The sequence below is a fragment of the Idiotropiscis lumnitzeri genome, chromosome 15 (assembly GCF_059441095.1).
Source record: "Idiotropiscis lumnitzeri isolate Australia: NSW breed Sydney's pygmy pipehorse chromosome 15, RoL_Ilum_1.0, whole genome shotgun sequence".
In the NCBI taxonomy this organism is placed as follows: Eukaryota; Metazoa; Chordata; class Actinopteri; order Syngnathiformes; family Syngnathidae; genus Idiotropiscis; species Idiotropiscis lumnitzeri.
In genome coordinates, this window is record NC_142405.1 from 5,474,031 (window position 1) to 5,490,452 (window position 16,422).

General features: G+C 45.8%; 1 protein-coding gene across 1 annotated transcript; it reads right to left on the bottom strand.

Moving 5' to 3' along the window:
* Positions 1 to 82: 82 nt before the first annotated feature.
* tbc1d16 (TBC1 domain family, member 16) lies at positions 83 to 16,343 on the bottom strand. Its single transcript, XM_088316592.1, has 13 exons — positions 16,150 to 16,343; positions 12,878 to 13,090; positions 12,210 to 12,372; positions 11,666 to 11,980; positions 8,432 to 8,608; positions 8,188 to 8,335; positions 7,884 to 8,048; positions 6,380 to 6,528; positions 4,616 to 4,750; positions 2,993 to 3,179; positions 2,733 to 2,912; positions 1,769 to 1,915; positions 83 to 902 (listed from the first exon to the last, which is right to left on the bottom strand). Exons 2-13 carry the CDS (start codon positions 13,056 to 13,058, stop codon positions 639 to 641), a joined length of 2,211 nt encoding a protein of 736 aa, XP_088172718.1. The 5' UTR covers positions 13,059 to 13,090; positions 16,150 to 16,343; the 3' UTR covers positions 83 to 638.
* Between the last annotated feature and the right edge of the window lie 79 nt (positions 16,344 to 16,422).

Below are 16,422 nucleotides of genomic sequence, written 5' to 3' on the forward strand. Positions count from 1 at the left end.
CACACTTTGAAGGTTCCTGGTGCAAATCAGAACTTCCTGTGATGAATTTGCATACCAACCAACCCATCCATCTATTTTCTTGGAGCGCTTGTTGCTTCAGATTTTTAGTCAACTCAAACTTTTGCCCAATGAAGCTCCAGCTCACTCTATTGAGCGCAAGTGGTACAGAAAACGGATGGATGAATTTGTATCAACCGAGAGAAAATGAAATCAACCCTAGAAGGCGGAAGAGGGGTTCGTGTTAAAAAATATTTCTCTTCTAATAAAGATATGCACATATAACCCAAGACAAACGCGTCTTTGTGAGTGCGCGAGCACGTTTAAAAGTTCACTTGCTCTGAATGAATTCCCAGTGTACAGTTTTGACCCGCATCGGTTAGAGTCTGCGGGAATCTTCGGCGGTTCGCCTCCGACCCCGCCGCAACCCCGCGCGACCCACATAAAGCCCGTGGAAGACTGCCAAGCCGGAGGCGCGCCGCAACATGAGGTCACGGCGGGCCGCCAGAATGGCCGCTGATTGTCCGCTGCGCTTCAAAAGGGGAAAGAGAGGCTTCGCTGACCTCGGGTGTCGCGTGACGCCGCGCCACATGAAAGGCTCGGGTGACAAACGTCCTCAGCGAGATGGTGACGGCTCCTCCTCAGGACTGTTTCCTGAAAGTGAAAATATCCCGGGATTTGGCGCCTCTCGAGGGCGAGGGCGTGCACGACGGGGCGGGCGAGGAGGGCAGCGGCGTGGACGTGCCCCCGTAAGGGCAGCTCTGCGAGTCCGGGTGCTCGCCTGAACACTCCACGGCGGGGATGTAGCGGCTATCCCACATGCCCGGCCCGCACAGTTTACACAGGTCATGGAGGCTGCAAGGAATTCTGGGTAGGAGGCGGAATTGGTAGAGGAGGCTGCGCGCCTGGAGGGATGAAAGGGGGCGGGAGGGGCAAGATCAACTCTGATAGTTTCGAAGCAGTGGATGCAAAACAGATTGTTGCGCATTTTCATAACACACGGCTTTTAATGTAATCAACGACCTTGAGGTGAAAAAAAAAAACCTTCAAGGTCATTCTGCTTGTCAGCTACGGAGAAGAAAAAAAAAAAAGTGATGCAAATGCGAGATAAACAAAAGCGGAACACGGAGCGCATGCTAATGCGATGGCTGCCGCATCCATAAACATGAGGATGCAGGCGGCGCCACACACGCTCATCATGAATGCTCGCTGCTCGCCTCGCCCAGCGAGCACCTCGCAGCCTGTGCGGGCATCTTGGGAAGCGCTGCAGAAATGCGCCACAATGCAACACTTCAGACAACAACGTTGAACAAATTGACCTTAAATGAGCGGCTTTAAAATCATCCAGAAGGCAAAGTGGCTTGGAATTAGGCGTACAGTGCTTTGGATGTTGCCATGGCAACGCCAGAGCACTGCTTTTCGTAGTATGTGAGCCGGGAAACCTCATGTTTCTGTTTTTTTCTAAGTTAAACCGATGATGTCAACGATTTTTTTTTTTTTTCCAATTCGCTGTCACTTCACGGCCTCGCAGACAGTCGGAATGTGTGAAACTTTCAAAACCGATTTACCACGTTTCCTAAATGTTGAAAATGATTATTTTCCCCACTGTGAATTAATATCAGGTCAGTTTTGTGACAGCTTGCAAGTCTTTCGTGGGAGCAAAATCGCCATTTCTACTTTTGCTTTGGCGAATCGGCAACGCAAACGAGCGAGGAGTGACGCATTGAGGCGATTAACGAAAGGAAAGGAAGGGCGGTGTGTGTTGCTTCACCTTGCGTAGCACCAGCTCTCCGTTCATGTGCATCGATAGGTTGCTGAAATGCAGCAGCATTTGGTCGGTGGCCAGCTGCTGATCCGTCACATCCTCACCGTACAGGACGATGATGGCCACACACAGGAACAAGTGGAAGTAATCCGTCTGCAAAAAAATTTAAAAAAAATAAATAAAATGGGGATTTTAGCTTTTCATTTCTGGAAAGACTTGCAGGTTCTCGGAGAGCCTCGTAAGTTGGTGTCATTGTGGCTCCGTTTTGAAGGAAGTCATCAGAAAAGTCTTGATTTTATGAAGAAAAAAAGTAAACAAGACCATACAGGATGCTTTTTTTTTTTTTTTTTAATTTAACGCTTGAGACCTGCGGCTGCAAAAAACACATCAGGCTATCAAATTGTTCTATTTAATGTCATTGTTTAGTGTTCATGTTACTTATTAATTTTACGAGATAAAAAAATTAGTGAGTCCTTTTTCCCACTTTGATGCAATTGTATAAATCATAAATTTAAAAAAAAAAGTATATTTTATAATAAAATCTTTAAAAAGTTGGCAATTTCAACAAAAATTTTGTTCAAAACTGTACTTAAAATTTTACTAAATAGTTTATCTAGCTAAGATGTCTTCTGTTTGTGCCAATATTCCAAATATTAATTGATTAAAAAAGTTTTGGTTTTTTTTGCCTTTTGAGTTAATTTTTCATTCATTCCAATTATAAAGATCAACTAAAATATGATTTTTTTTAATGGATTATAAATAGATATTAATTACCATCAATATGTAATAACATCATTATAACCCATGTATAATAATGACATTTGATGGGCATTCATCAGGAATATTATCCCGCAGTCTGCGGTCAAGCTTTGAAGTAGACAGCTTTGCGCTCTCGGCTCCCTCAAACAAATCACGGCGAAACACGATACGCCTACACTGGCGCGTTTCTCCAGAGACTTTTGACTGTGACCTGGTAGTGAGCCCAGCAGGCCTCCCACATGCGCAGAGCGTCCGTGTCGGGGAACTCGCGCTTAAAGCAGAGGAGGATCCAGCGATGGCAGAAGAGCAGCTGCAGGCCGTCCTCGCCCAGCGCCGTCAAGTGCTGGTGGAAGTCAGGCAGCATGAGGCGCAGCAGCTCCCGCAGGTACATCTGCGCACACGCGCACCTTCTTACAACGAGCTTCGAAAAAAAAAAAAGAGATGCACCTTCACAGATGGCTGAGACGCTACCAGCTGCCTCTCCATGTCGTCATCGCGCGGCGAGCTGATGAAGATGGTGTTCTCCATGAGGCCCACGAAGCACCAGAAGGTGTCGCTTTCGTCTTGGATCTCGGTCAGGAGCGGCGCCACCAGGTCCGACATGCCCTGGCAGTAGCCCATGTCGGGGTTGAACACGGCGTAGTTGAGCAGGATACGCCTAAGGGAACGTCCAAAATATTAACCAGTAACCAGCAACCTTTTCCGCCAGCGGCGGAATTTATTAATGGTCTCGTCAAAAGCAAACCCGTCAGGAAAAAAGAAAATTGCTCATCACAAAACGATTCACTCGTTTGACTTGGCGGGACGTTGACACATGCAAACCTGCTGCGTTTTGAACTTGTGATATAATTAAGGATGACATGGAGCGACGCCGCTCCCTTCCGATAGCTTTCCAACACGCCACGCCGACTGACTTTGACGTGCCTGTCGGCAACTTGGGTCAAATAATTCCAGATGATGCTGCGCGCATCTGGAGGGTCAGCAGGAGCGCCAGATTTAAACCACGTCGCTTTGTATTTCTTCATCTTCTACCCACGCTGAAAAAGACTGTGCGCATATTTTTATTTAATTTTATTTATTTTTACATTGGTACCAGTACTTGACTTACAGTCAGGCTACTTTTATTTTCATTTCAGAATGACAGCAAATTTTTAGTTTTTAAATTTATGATTTATTTTTAATTATGAATTTATTGAATTTATTTTTCCATGTATGAGCTTGGCGGTTTATGCAGGTGATAAAATGTGGATTCAAATATTTGCTGTAGCGTAAATAAATGAAAATGATCACCTGTGAGATATTTGTCTTTACGTTGCAACAACATTTGCCGCGTGAACAGCACATGCAAGCGTGACGACGTAAACATGACGACGTCTTTTATGGACATGTCCCTGACCACACTGCGGAGGAGCACCATCCCGCCCAGACGTACGGAACGTTCAAACATGTGGTTCATTGTAAAAAAAAAAACAACCCCCCCTCAAAAAAAAAACCCCACACAACAAGCTCTACTTTAAGTGGTTGCCATGCCAACGCCGATGGTAACTAGGGAGCTATTTAATAATCTTTCTTGCGTGTGCGCGCGCATGTGTTGTTTTTTTATTTTTTTTATGGATAGCACTTTAAAGTGTCTCTGGTAGCACTCATGCATAATTAAGTTGTCTCAAAAACAGAAAAGGAAAAGCCCTGAGGACATTTTTGTTCATGTCACAATATGAAAAGAGCGTCAAGAAAGGGAAACGCAAACCAGCCTCGGAGAGGACTGAGGGGCTGCAGCCTCTGCAGTGGTTTGGATGATTAAAAATGCAATGATAAGCTTGGCAGCTATTTTTTTTATTTTCGAATTCAAATGATGCAGTCGAAGGGCGGGGGTGGATTTTCTGCACCACAGATGAGCGAGACAACTGCAAAAATATCTGATCTGCCTTTTAAATCCTTTTTGCTCCTTTCCCTGTTTGGACATCCATTAGCTTTGAGCACACGCATGCTAAAGTGCTTTGCTTAGTCAAAGCCAATAAAAGCATGAAACTCATTTGTGGCTCCCGACGGGCTGACAGGGGGGGGGGGGGTTGGGGGGGGCAACCTCTCTCTCACCTCATCATCTCCACATTGGGGTTGTTGTCGCCTCTGAAGAACTGGTTGCTGCGGTCTGTCCTCACCACATCCTTGTCCACGGTGAACTGGACTTTCCTCCAGAAGTCACTGTGCTGCTCGGGGCTCATGGACAACCTGGCGGGGAGCGGGGGCGGCGGTGGGGGCAGACACAGTAACGTAAATTGGGAGATTTGCTTGGAAATACTTGATGGAAGAAAATTGAAGGCAAAGAGCGAGAACTAAGTTGCGGTGTCCACCGTAGAGCGCCTCTTTGTTGCGGCATGAAAAAGCGGCGATATGATTTGGTGTCGCTGTAATTTCACAACTCAAACATGTGAAAAACATCCTTGCAGAGCACAACAATTTGCACTGTGCTGTGGTTTATGTTGTGTACAAAGTGTACTCAAGCTCCTAACGAGCAAAAGGGATTTCATTAACGCTGTTTGTTTTGCATGAAGCCCCGCCAGGAATAATGAGCAGGCACCTGATGCAATGACATGCAACTCTCCGTTTGTGTCACCGGGCGCCTCCCTGCGACACCTTCCTCACTCGCTAACTCGGGCTCGCTTCACTCGAGTTTCATTGCTTAGTCGCAATGATTCAGCAAAATCTGCCAACGCTTACGTCGAGCGCATGAGGTGCACTGGAACAATCTAATGTTTGCGCAAAACAAATATATGACGAGCACGGGTTGTTTATCATCATGTGCATATTAATAATAATAATAATGTTATTAACATTTATTATACGTGTTCAATTTAGTAGTGTTCGTATCACAAGCCAAATTTACGTCTACAGAATTTCCTTTATTTTTTTAATTTATTTATTTATTTTTTTATGAACGTTCTTGGCAAATCTTATTTCATGTGTTTATTGTTCATTTAACGGGAATGCACTCAGCAAACATTTTGGAATCATTTGCATTTTGAGCACGAAAACGAATGACGTACAGCAAGTGAATGTCAAACATTGCTGACATACTTCAGCTAACCAGATTTCACCTCATTTTTTTTCCTCCTCTGGAGGCGAACAAGCCGACATTCTTCATTGCCACGTTCATCACCTTCTCGTGATTGACCGCTTCACTTGGCGTGAAGTCGCTGGAACAGCTGCGACGTTTCCGCGCTCGGCCGCTCAGCTTTCACGGGGAGAAAAAAGGAAGGGCGAAGCTGAGGAGCCGCGAGAGAGGCGACAGGACATGGATCCTTCGCCGCTAATGACCGACGAGGGGCCTTGTGGGTTGCGCTTGACAAACGGCCCTTTAAAACGGACTCCCCGTATGAGTCCGAACAAAAGGCCTTTAATTAAATTGATGGGACAACTCGACATGGTAATAGGCCACGCAGATCAAACCCGGCCAATTATCAGCCTCGTTACGGTCATGTGGAATGATGTGCACGCTCAGCCTGGGTGGAGTTGAGGTGCTTGTGTGTGTGTGTTCATGCATACCGCAGCTGTTTTTTTTTTAACTCTTACTGACAGCAGAATATGATCTGATAAGCGTTGACATGTTTTTTTCTCCAGAGACCTTTTATTTCGCACCCCCCCCTTCACACTTCCCTCATTGTTCCTATTGATTGCTCAGCGCCTGCGATGATAAGCCACAGCACATTCACATATGGTTTCGTGTTTGGCTGACTGAGCATTTGGCAGCAAATAACACGGCCATGTGACAGGGGAGACGCCGAGTCAAGTGCAGCGACGAACCAAAACAAAATTGCCCATCGTCACCCCCGTCGCCAAAAAACCACAACAACATTTCACCTCCTCTGCTGGATGTCGTGGTAGTGCGTCCGCTTCTGGAGCCGCCACGCCTCCCTCTCGTGCGAGGTCGAGTCATAGCTGTAGTAGTGCAAGAGGAAGGGCCACACCTCGCCACGGATGGTTGGGTCGATGCCCCCGAAGAAGATGGCCTGGTGCAGGGCAAACACAGCGAGCACAAAGAGCTGGTTGAAAAAGAGCGACGAGGGGGGCGGGAGGGCGGGGGGGGGGGGTTGTCATGTGCATGTGTCACGTATCGAAGCGTAACAGAAACGTGAACGGCTCGTGATTGGCACTTGCGCATCAAAGAATCACAAAAACAGGAAAAACTAATACCAAATCCCAACTATTAATAAAAAAAGAATAAATAAATCATTGGAACCTCCAAATTTGAATGCTCTAAAAAATGGTACAATTTGAAAAATGCCAAACATTTTTAGGAAGAAACTAAATTTAAGGTGTGTGTTGAATCCATTTGGCATAGTTTTACAATTGTAAAGCAATTAATGAATTAATTAATGGTTTAGTTAAGGTTAAAATGTCAATGGCCAGCGACAAACCTGCTTTGCCACTTCCATAAAGACTAAACCCAATTGAACTGTCATGATTTCGCGGTTAACCCAAAACTAGTTTGAGGCAGTGCAGAATGTTCAAATGTCCGCTGGCCCAGTGCTGCTCATAAAGGCTTCAGAATCGCGACTCTGGCTCAGATGGGTTAGGCTGCAGCTCACCAGCGACCCTAGTGGGGATAAGCGGTATCGCTAATGGATGGATGGAAAAAGTGATTTTCTGAAGGTTTCACTGCATCTGCCTCACAGTGTCGATCAAAACTGAGCGATACCGTCCGTCTTGATGAAGGCAAACTTTTCAAATAGAGCTCTTGTAATGGATCTCATTAGATGTGCAGGTATAACTAACGTAGTTTGTGTGTGCATTAAATTATTTACAAAGCACTAATTGTGAAACGTGTGCCTGAGCACAGACAAAAAAAAGTTTGTGTTCTCTTGTTTGCACAAAAGACAAAAAAAAAAAAAATCATCACGTAACCACAGCTGAGTCATTGCAGTAAATGCTAAACGTTCAAGTGAGTCAATCCCAGAGGTCTCAAATGACGCACGTCTCACTGGCCATGTGACACAAACCACACAGAGATGAGTTTTCAGTGCTGGCTGAAAGTCAAAAGTTACCGCCAAAACTTTACTGCGAATTTGACAATGATAAAAAATCCTGTAAATCAACTTGAAGTAATAATAGCGGCCAGCAGGGGGGGCCTGTGAGAGCGCAACACCACCACATTTATTGCACTCGTAACATTTCTCACATTTTGCTGTTTACAGTCAGATTGAGAAGGTTACGAGCGGGACAGGCTTCATGGTGGGGCTGCTTTGTGACTGACAAACCGCTAACATGGACGATGGGGGAGCCTTTCATCACAGCTCAAGGCCAAGTGCAGCTTTTATAGAACCATATTCCATAAAGTCAAAGACGCACACGCACGCAGGCCCACCTTGCGTAGCTTGTACTCCTCCTCCACCTGGCCGTCTTGATTGAGGTGTCGTAGCCAAGTGGCGACATCCAGCCTGCGGTAGAGCTTCTCCTCGGGGTGGCCCTCGGCCGACGGCAGCGACGATCTCTGGATGGAGAATTGCATGCAGGACTTCTCGTCCGACACCTGCCGCACAAACAGACGAGTAGAGATTGATCCCAAATACCAACACTCAACCCTAAACTGCAAAAAGAAGTTTTTCCCAAATCCTCTTTTCCATTGTGCATTTTATCTTTTCTTTGGTGAACTTTGTCAACTTTCCCACCTGGTCTTTGAGCTGCGTCTCCCTGCAGCACTTCCACTGCTGGAAAACTTCAGCCAGCTTGTCCAGGCCGGCGTGGTGAAAGTGGAGGATCTTGTACTGGCTCTCTCGACTGGCGATCACCAGCTGGCCGCTGGTGCACGCTTCGTCACTGCAGTGATGAAATACCAGTACCGTTTTGAAGGAGAGTGAAAAAAAGAAAAAAAAAAAAAAAAATCCACTTCACCTCACACGTTCCCCAACAGACCTGAAGAACAGACGCAGTGACCTCATGTGACCCAGGTCCACCCGGAAGACGCCGCACAGCTGCTCCAGCGCCAGCACCTTCTGCTGCTCCTCCCACCGAGCGCCCTGCGACTGGCCGTTGCTGTCCAGGCTGGAGGCGGAGCTCACCGAGTGGTGCATCAGCTCCTCGGACAGCTCCCTGGAAAGACCAAAAACGAAACTTTGGTCTCATGGAGTCGATATTCGGCCTTTTTAAAGGAGCTTGATGAATGACTTTCGTCCAGGTGTCCCGATACTTTTATCCACAAATCACAATGTCCGTCATTCAACGGCCATTCCCCAGTGGCAACCTTGTGGTTTCCAGCTTTGAAACTGGAGTACAACGTCTTTCTGTTGCGGTCAGAAACACACACACACACACACACGCACACGAGCACTAAAAAGGTGGGATGTCAAGGACAGAAAATCAAGAGACTCACTCTTGCATAAAGCACGAGCGGAAAAACGGGCCTAAATAGCCGAGTTGTGGAATTCTTAAGTCTTAGCAGCTGCTATTCCTCTTCTTTCCAACACCGCCGCTAACGAAGCATAGCTAACGACCATGATGCTCTCTCATACACGCCTCCTGACGTACGAGTGGTGAGAACCGGAGCAAAGCGCTGAAAGGCGTCCAAGCCGCTGATATTTGAAACGTCACCATTTATTGCAAAATTTCATTGTTTTCTTACTCGTCAATATTATTCTTGCATAACAAATTCACCGCCAGGTTTTAAACAATGTGCACAAATCCAAAACATGCTCAGAGTTTCGTTGGTTATAGCTGCGCAGATGTTCTCAGCTGACAAATATTTGCAGAGAGAAACGGCGCAAATAGCAGATATTCTGGCTTTTTTTTTCCAAAATGCACACAGAGGAGGAACTAAAGACTCGTGCGTCTCTGCTAAGAAAACATGTTTTTCTGCGAGGTGACAAGGTGATGTAAGCAGGTTGTTTTTTTAACCCCCCACCCCCTCCAGGCCACGAGCGAATGGAGCACTCCGAGCCCCGCGGGGACGACTTCAACGAACGGCCGCAGTGAGCAGAAGGATTAGCGCAAAGCTAAGTGGTCGGTAAATGAAGGGAAGATTAAAATCCCAGAAGCACAACGTGGACAACTCGGTAAACATTAAACAGGAAGGTGGTTTCTTAGAATTTAATCGATCCATTCATTTGATTTTTATTGAATTTAACAATGTCACTGTTGCGTGGAAACCCAAAGCCAAATAAAGTCTTTTTTTTCCCCCCACAAATTGGTGTGTTCCCTTTTAATCTTTTGAAAATAGCTTGAGAACAAATCGATTTCTCTTGATTGACTGAAAATTGAGTCTGCATGCATAGTAGACGATCAACTCATTTAGTGCCATTGACGGCTTAAGACGTCAAAGATTTTTTTTTTTTTTTTTACTTGGCTGGTAGTGAATGAGTTTTAACGAGGGAACAGTTAGCTTAGATATATTTGAGTACGTTCGTTTTGTTGAAATAAATTTCGGTATGAGTAAAATAAAACCGTTCCTGTCCATCATGATGTAAAATTTTGAAAAAAAGAAAAAAAATTGTTATACATGAAGGTAGAGCATCTGTGTCCTCAAAACTTTCCTGAGGCTTTTTTTTTTTTTTTTTTTTTTGTGATTACAATTTCATGGTGGGCCACATCAAATGTTCTCTCACCCTCTCCTGAAATAAGTCGCACGTTCCTAGGTTGAATAGTGCCGGTGTACCTAATGTAGTGTCTTTGGAACTAGCAACAAGTGAGCCTCAAGCGTCGCTTGCGGCCCGACTGGCAGCAACAGTCGTTACTTTGGTTACAAGTGTCGAGAAACTCCTCGAAAAGCTCCACTGTGGATTCTTCTCCTCGGTGTCCCTCCCAGCGCTCTCGTCTTCCTCCCTCCCGCTTTCATCCAATCTTGCTCTCCCAGAGGCAGCCCCTTTTCTCTTTGAATGATTCCAAGTGACATGTTTCCAGTTCCTGGCCCCCTTTAACGGTGTCAATTAAAGCGAGGGAGGGAGAAAGGGAAATTTGAGAGAGTTCCAGAGTTTTGGCCGGCTCCCTCTTTCGTCCTCTAATCCGGCGGGCTGACATTCAGCCCAGCACAACAACCCCAGGCGCGCTGGAAATCAAAGGGCTTCACGCAGACTCGAGGGAGGGAAGGAAAAGAGGGCGGGGGGGGGGAATATTTGAGAGGTGGGCAACACTTGATTGGGGGGTTGAGGGGGGGGGGGGCTGTGAGAATGGGCAAGTGGAGAGGAAAAGATGTAACATTTGAAAAACAAGGGTGGAACAAATATGGGAAGAGGAGAGATCCGGAGCGGAAGGAAAATGCGTGTACACTCATACACACACACACACACACACACACACACACACACAGGATGGACATGGAGCCGAAGAGAGAGAAAAAAGAGCAGCAGGAGAAGGCGAGGGAAGCACAGAGTAAATGCTAGAGACCGAGAGTGCTGCCAAGTCACACACTGGCTGCACTTAGAGCAAGCATGCTGGGAGCCGAGAGAGGTTAAAAAGGCTTCAGCAATGCACGAACACACGCACGCAGACTGTGGATGTGCTCATGAGGGCAAACCGCAAGTGTGTGAGGGGAAACATTCAATGACGATAATGACTCCCAAATAAACCCATCATGATCTGTAGGATTATGCCACCTTGTGACGTCGTGTACCTGCAGTTGCAGTGAAAAGACAGAGAAGTGAGCCGCCAACTGGACTCAGGTGGTATTGCACCCTGGGGGTTGGTTTGAATATTTTTTCTTATGGCTCCACTTTGTGGCAAGATGGAGTAACTGTAATTTAGCCATTGCAAATGTTTAATTTTTAGCGTACTGGCAAAAAAGTGTCAGAAGGCTTGATAACAAATAAAAAAACAAAAAAAACAATGTAAAGGCTACATTCGACTTTTCCTGGTGACTGTAGGGCTAGCGAAAGGGTACACCCAGAACTGGTCGCAATTCATTTACAAGGTACCAACCAAATCATACTTTTGGACAATTTAGAGCACAGGTGTCAAACTGTAGGCCCGGAGGCCAGAACCACCCCAGCATATCATTTAGTGGGGCCCGCGAAGGCACATCATGCACGACAAAATGTTTATTGCCAAAATACCAAAATTGCAAGTTGTCATCAATTTAAAAAAATATTGCGAGCATTTTTTCCTTTAATCATCTCCATGAAAAAAAAAATAATCTCTCAAGCACCTCAATTCACTGACCTGCTGTCATTGTCCAAGAAGACCGAGCCGCTGCTCTCACACAGCGCCTCGCTGACGGGGGACAAGCAGAACGGCGAGGAGAAGGTGTCCGAGTCGGAGCCCATGGTGCTGTCGCGGCTCACTTCATCCGACAGCTCGCAGGAGGCCTCGTCGCCCTCCTCGCCGGACGCCACCGGCTGTTTGTGCTGCGCCGAGCCGGGCTCCGTCCCGGCTTCTGTTGCTACCAAATTGTGGCTCTCTGCGGAGGAGCTGGCCGTGATGTTCCTCTCCTCGTCTTCTTCTTCCACTTGCGCGGCGGCGGGACGAGAATGCGGCCTGCAGGGGAGAAATTAAACAACACTGGTGTAACTTCCGGGACACTTGATTAGGTACACCATCTAACGTGAAACATGTTCCCTTGACGAATATAATAACGCCGCCGAGTTTCCTTTCTGGCAAATATTCAGTTCTTGAGCTTTTATAGCTTCTAACAGAGGTTTAGCTGCTCCCAAGGGTGCCGTTTTGTTTATCATCTCATGATTGCCAGGCAGCTGACGCTCCCCACCGTCTGCCTCTGCGGCGCGCGTTCCGTCGCACGGGCGAGCTCTCAGGCGTGATGTAGCGCAGCGCCTCTTCGTCCTGCCTCTGGATGCGCGAGTTGGGCACCCAGGTCAAAATGAGAGTGGTGCCCAGGCTCTCGTCCTTCTCCACGTGCACGCACAGGTAGCCTGTAGGAAGCGATGTCACATCAATAATGGTGAGGGGAGAGGAGGAAGTGCTAAAAAAAAAAAACATTAAAATTGAATAATGGAAAATTAATTTCAGGGTCAAATTGCTGCCATCATGAAACCTTCATTAAATCAAATTTGAATGCTCGTAACCTCACAAAGCAGTCAAAATACTTTAAGCACTGTAAGATTAAGACAATAAAAGTGTTGAAAAATACAAATATGAAAAGAATTAGGAATTAAGGAATTAGTTTAAAAAAAATGTTTCTAATAGGATCGATCAAAGTACATCTAAGTAAGCGACAGCATATGGAAGAAGCTAGCAGCATAATGGTTGACCTCAAGAAATGGTTTTCAGCCTCCTCACTTTTTTTGGTCTAGTGTGTATGTGTCCCCAAAACTTTTGCTCTCCAGATCAAATGTGCTTAGGGGCATTCAAAATGTTGCGCTTCCGATCTTTTCTTTATTCAAGCGCTTGATAACTCAAAGCGTGACGCAAACCGACCTGGGTGGTGCTCCGCCAGGCCCGGCAGCGGCTTGGCGGGGTGCACGCACACGTTATTTTTGGAGTAAATGATCTCGCCATCCAGGCCCGAGCGCAGCGCCGCGCCCGCCGCGCCGGGGTTAAAGGTCAAGAGGTCGGAGGCCTTGGACGAGGCGCGCCGCAGGAGCCGACCCAGAGACATCTCCTCAGGAAGCGGGACGCAGGGCCCATCCTCTGTGGAGTACAGGGAGCGAGGGGGTGGGACAAGAAAAAAAAAAATATTAAGTATCATTTTGATGACATTACTAAACGTCAGCTTCACCCTTCCTTGTTCTACTTGTTCCTTTCGCCTCGAGTGTCTAACTGTTGTCTCCACCTTTAGCAAACAATACAGACAAGTAACCGCGAGTGGTGTGACAATTCAAGCTCGTATCAGCAGCCCACAGATGTCACTTGGCTTGTGTCAGCAAGTGTGGGAAAACGGCTGACTCTTTTCACAAGCGAGCCGACTTGCGATCAACTGTCCTTCCTTCCACTCCAGCTCGATGTTCTTTCTCATGACTTTTCGCCCAAATGTTTTGCCTAGCTGTCAGCAGAACTTGCCAACATGTACTTGCTCCGTCCAAGGAATGTTCTCTTCGCCTCGCTCGCTCCGTATGTTGCTGAGTGAGCAAGCGCCGCCATATCTTATGCCAGTCTTGAGAGGGGAAGTGGCCTGGCAGAGAGGTTTAGGCGTGATTGCGGAGGGGGGAAGGAATGTTTGATTTGGGGCGGTTGTGAAGGCAACAAAATGAATCGGAATGAAAAAATTAATTAAAAAAAAAAATAAAAATGTGCATAGGGCCGTGCTGTTAATCAAAATTCAATTAAGATTATTACATTCAACAATTAGAAAATTGGCATAATTGTAAAAAAATTATATATATAGTATATATTATTATACATAAAATAAAAAATAGTGAAAATAGTATTCATTTCTAAGACTAAAGGGAGTGAGTATACTTGAGGTCAAAATGTGGCCATTCTATTGAAATTGTTTATTTAGATGTTGCAACAGTTCTTATGGCAATTTATAAGTGTATGGCAGCAACTAAACTCTTACAAAAAAATGTTTCATTATACAAGCAAGCAATACTGGAATTTATACATTCACCTTTTTTTTTTTTAATTCAGAGATAAAAAAAAATTTGATTTGTCTTAATATTGTTTTCATTTATACATTTGCTTTTGTTTTGTATGCCGACAAATAATCATTTGAATAATTGGGATTTCAATTTTTATTATTTCATTTTTTTTCTCCCCCATAATCAAGCAGCCCCTATATAGTGTTGCGCAGAAACATGTCAAGTAGCGCACCGGATTAAAGAAAATATATAAAAGCGGTGGCCTGTCAAACTGAATATTGTTTGAAATGATTTCTAACCTGCACAGATCACAAGACAAACTTGGAACCACCTCACTCATGACGCACTGCCGTATACGATGACACCCGGACAACGTCATGTCACTCAATCTGTCCGCTTGCCCACAAAGTCGAGCTTTTAGCAAAGATCGCCATTGTTTGACGCTGTACAATTACACGGCGGGAACGCGCCCCCTGAGGTTATGCAACTCGACTGGTATTTTTCTGGAAAAATAGCCTTTGTTCTAAATGCCTCAAAGCGTGTCAGCAAATCTGTCACGGAGAGTTTTACACATCCAAATGCACAATTGTGCCACAGGTCACATTTTTAGTCTGTAATTCATGATGAAAAAAATGATTCTACCAGAGCGGTTCCACTGTAACGTATAGTTTTAACATGAACGGAAATATACTCAATGCGAATGTTACGTCAACACAACACTGATAGTCCATCTGACGGGGACGCCGACTGCGACATATTCCTTCCTGCTCTATTATCTTGTGGTTATTTTTGGCCTACAGGGACATTGTGGTCCACTCTGGTCAGTTGGATGGACTGGCTGATGGTTGCCATGGTACAGTGCAACTCTCGTTTGAACACGAGGGATACTTTCTTACCCTGTAATGTAGTCTTCAAATCTGAATTTGACACAAAATGAAAAGGAGTGAAGACAAGGTCACAAAAAGGTTTCCAAGTTTCGCTTTGACGTGGATTTTAAAAAAAATAAATAAATAATGATCTTGGTTGACAAAGAAGCCAGAAAAACATGTTTTAGGTTACTGGGCTTTTTCATGACACCTGCCAGGTGACTCATCTGTGGCAGATGAGAAATTTCTGTTGGACAGGAAGTGTTTATCTTTTCCTAGCACGCTCATAACTCACAACACTCATATTTATTTTTTCCTTAATGAAATTAACCAATCTCCTTCCCATTTCTTGCTGACAAAGAAAGTACCCGATTGATTTTAAATTTCGTCCGGTTCCAGATGGCCAAAGTAGCAGAGGTCAACGGTCTAATCAGCACACCTTCATTGGTAATGCTGTCACACTGTTCAAACAATCCAAAAGATACAAATCAAGTACACTATTGATTTTAAAAGACATTCAATATAAAAGTCGATTAAGGTGTTGATTAAGATGACCAGGCTAACAGAGGTGCAAGACATTTAGGCAGGGGAGCAAAATTTGCGTCATCACACGCATGAACTAAAATCCACCTCAGGCCTTGCTTCATCAAGCCCTTTAGTAAAATTTGTCGCCTAATAAGCCCACGCCCCCAAAAATGGGCGAACGGCCGGGCTGAACCATTCCGCCCCCAGGACGGACTGCCCAGCACTCCTAAACAAATGTATTGTGACGTTTTCTACCGCGTACTTTCAGTATCTGTTCATGACTTATGTTATTTTATGTCAATTATTCATCCAAAGTTTTTTTTAGGGGGGCTTGAAAGGGCGGGGGGCACTACTGCAGCATGGCAGCACATAGTTGGAGCAGATCCTGCAGGACACTCGATGTGCTTTAAGTGCTTGCGTCAGCTGCAGGACGTGGGTGGAAAGTGAAATCAAGTGAGCGAGGCGTGTCGCCTCGTAATATTTATGGCGGGGTTGTGTTGGGTTGTGTTGGGGGGCTCCCGCATCCCAGCATCCGCCTGTCATGCCCACTACAGTCAGGCCCGCAGTTAACACACCACCCATCTCATTTCACCTGACTGGAAAAGCCTCGTTTGACATTTCTCAGCGTTCACAGACTCAGAGGTGAACTTTAAAGTTTTTTGCGTACAGCGGCAGAGGAGAGAGGGGAAAAAAGACTCATGGCGTGCACCTGTTTCAAAAATCCAAATGAAGAGAAGCCAAGCGGCATGTACAGGACAAGACCGCTGACACGGCTCACCTTCGGTCCCGCCGTTGGAGTCTACAGCCCATGGTGGACGTCCATGTCGGGCCACAGCGTTGTCCCGACGCCGTGTCACTCTGGGAATTTAGCTCGAGGTTACGGGTTACAAGTCTTGTTTGTTTGCCTCCCGGTGCGTTCAGTCTGTGACGCCATACATTTTTAGCGCGGCGCTCATGCTACCCGCTTTTACACGACAGCAGATATTGCACTTCCTAGTATTATTTTCAAAGTAAATACTCCATGCGCGGTAATGACATAGGACTGATGCGA

Excerpts from the sequence above, each read along its gene's own strand:
- tbc1d16 (XM_088316592.1), bottom strand. The coding sequence starts at position 13,058 with ATGTCTCTGGGTCGGCTCCTGCGGCGCGCCTCGTCCAAGGCCTCCGAC. Across the intron at positions 11,981-12,209 it reads GCGCGCCGCAGAGGCAGACG|GCCGCATTCTCGTCCCGCCG; the intron begins GTGGGGAGCGTC and ends TCTCCCCTGCAG. Across the intron at positions 8,336-8,431 it reads TCACTGCGTCTGTTCTTCAG|TGACGAAGCGTGCACCAGCG; the intron begins GTCTGTTGGGGA and ends TCATCACTGCAG.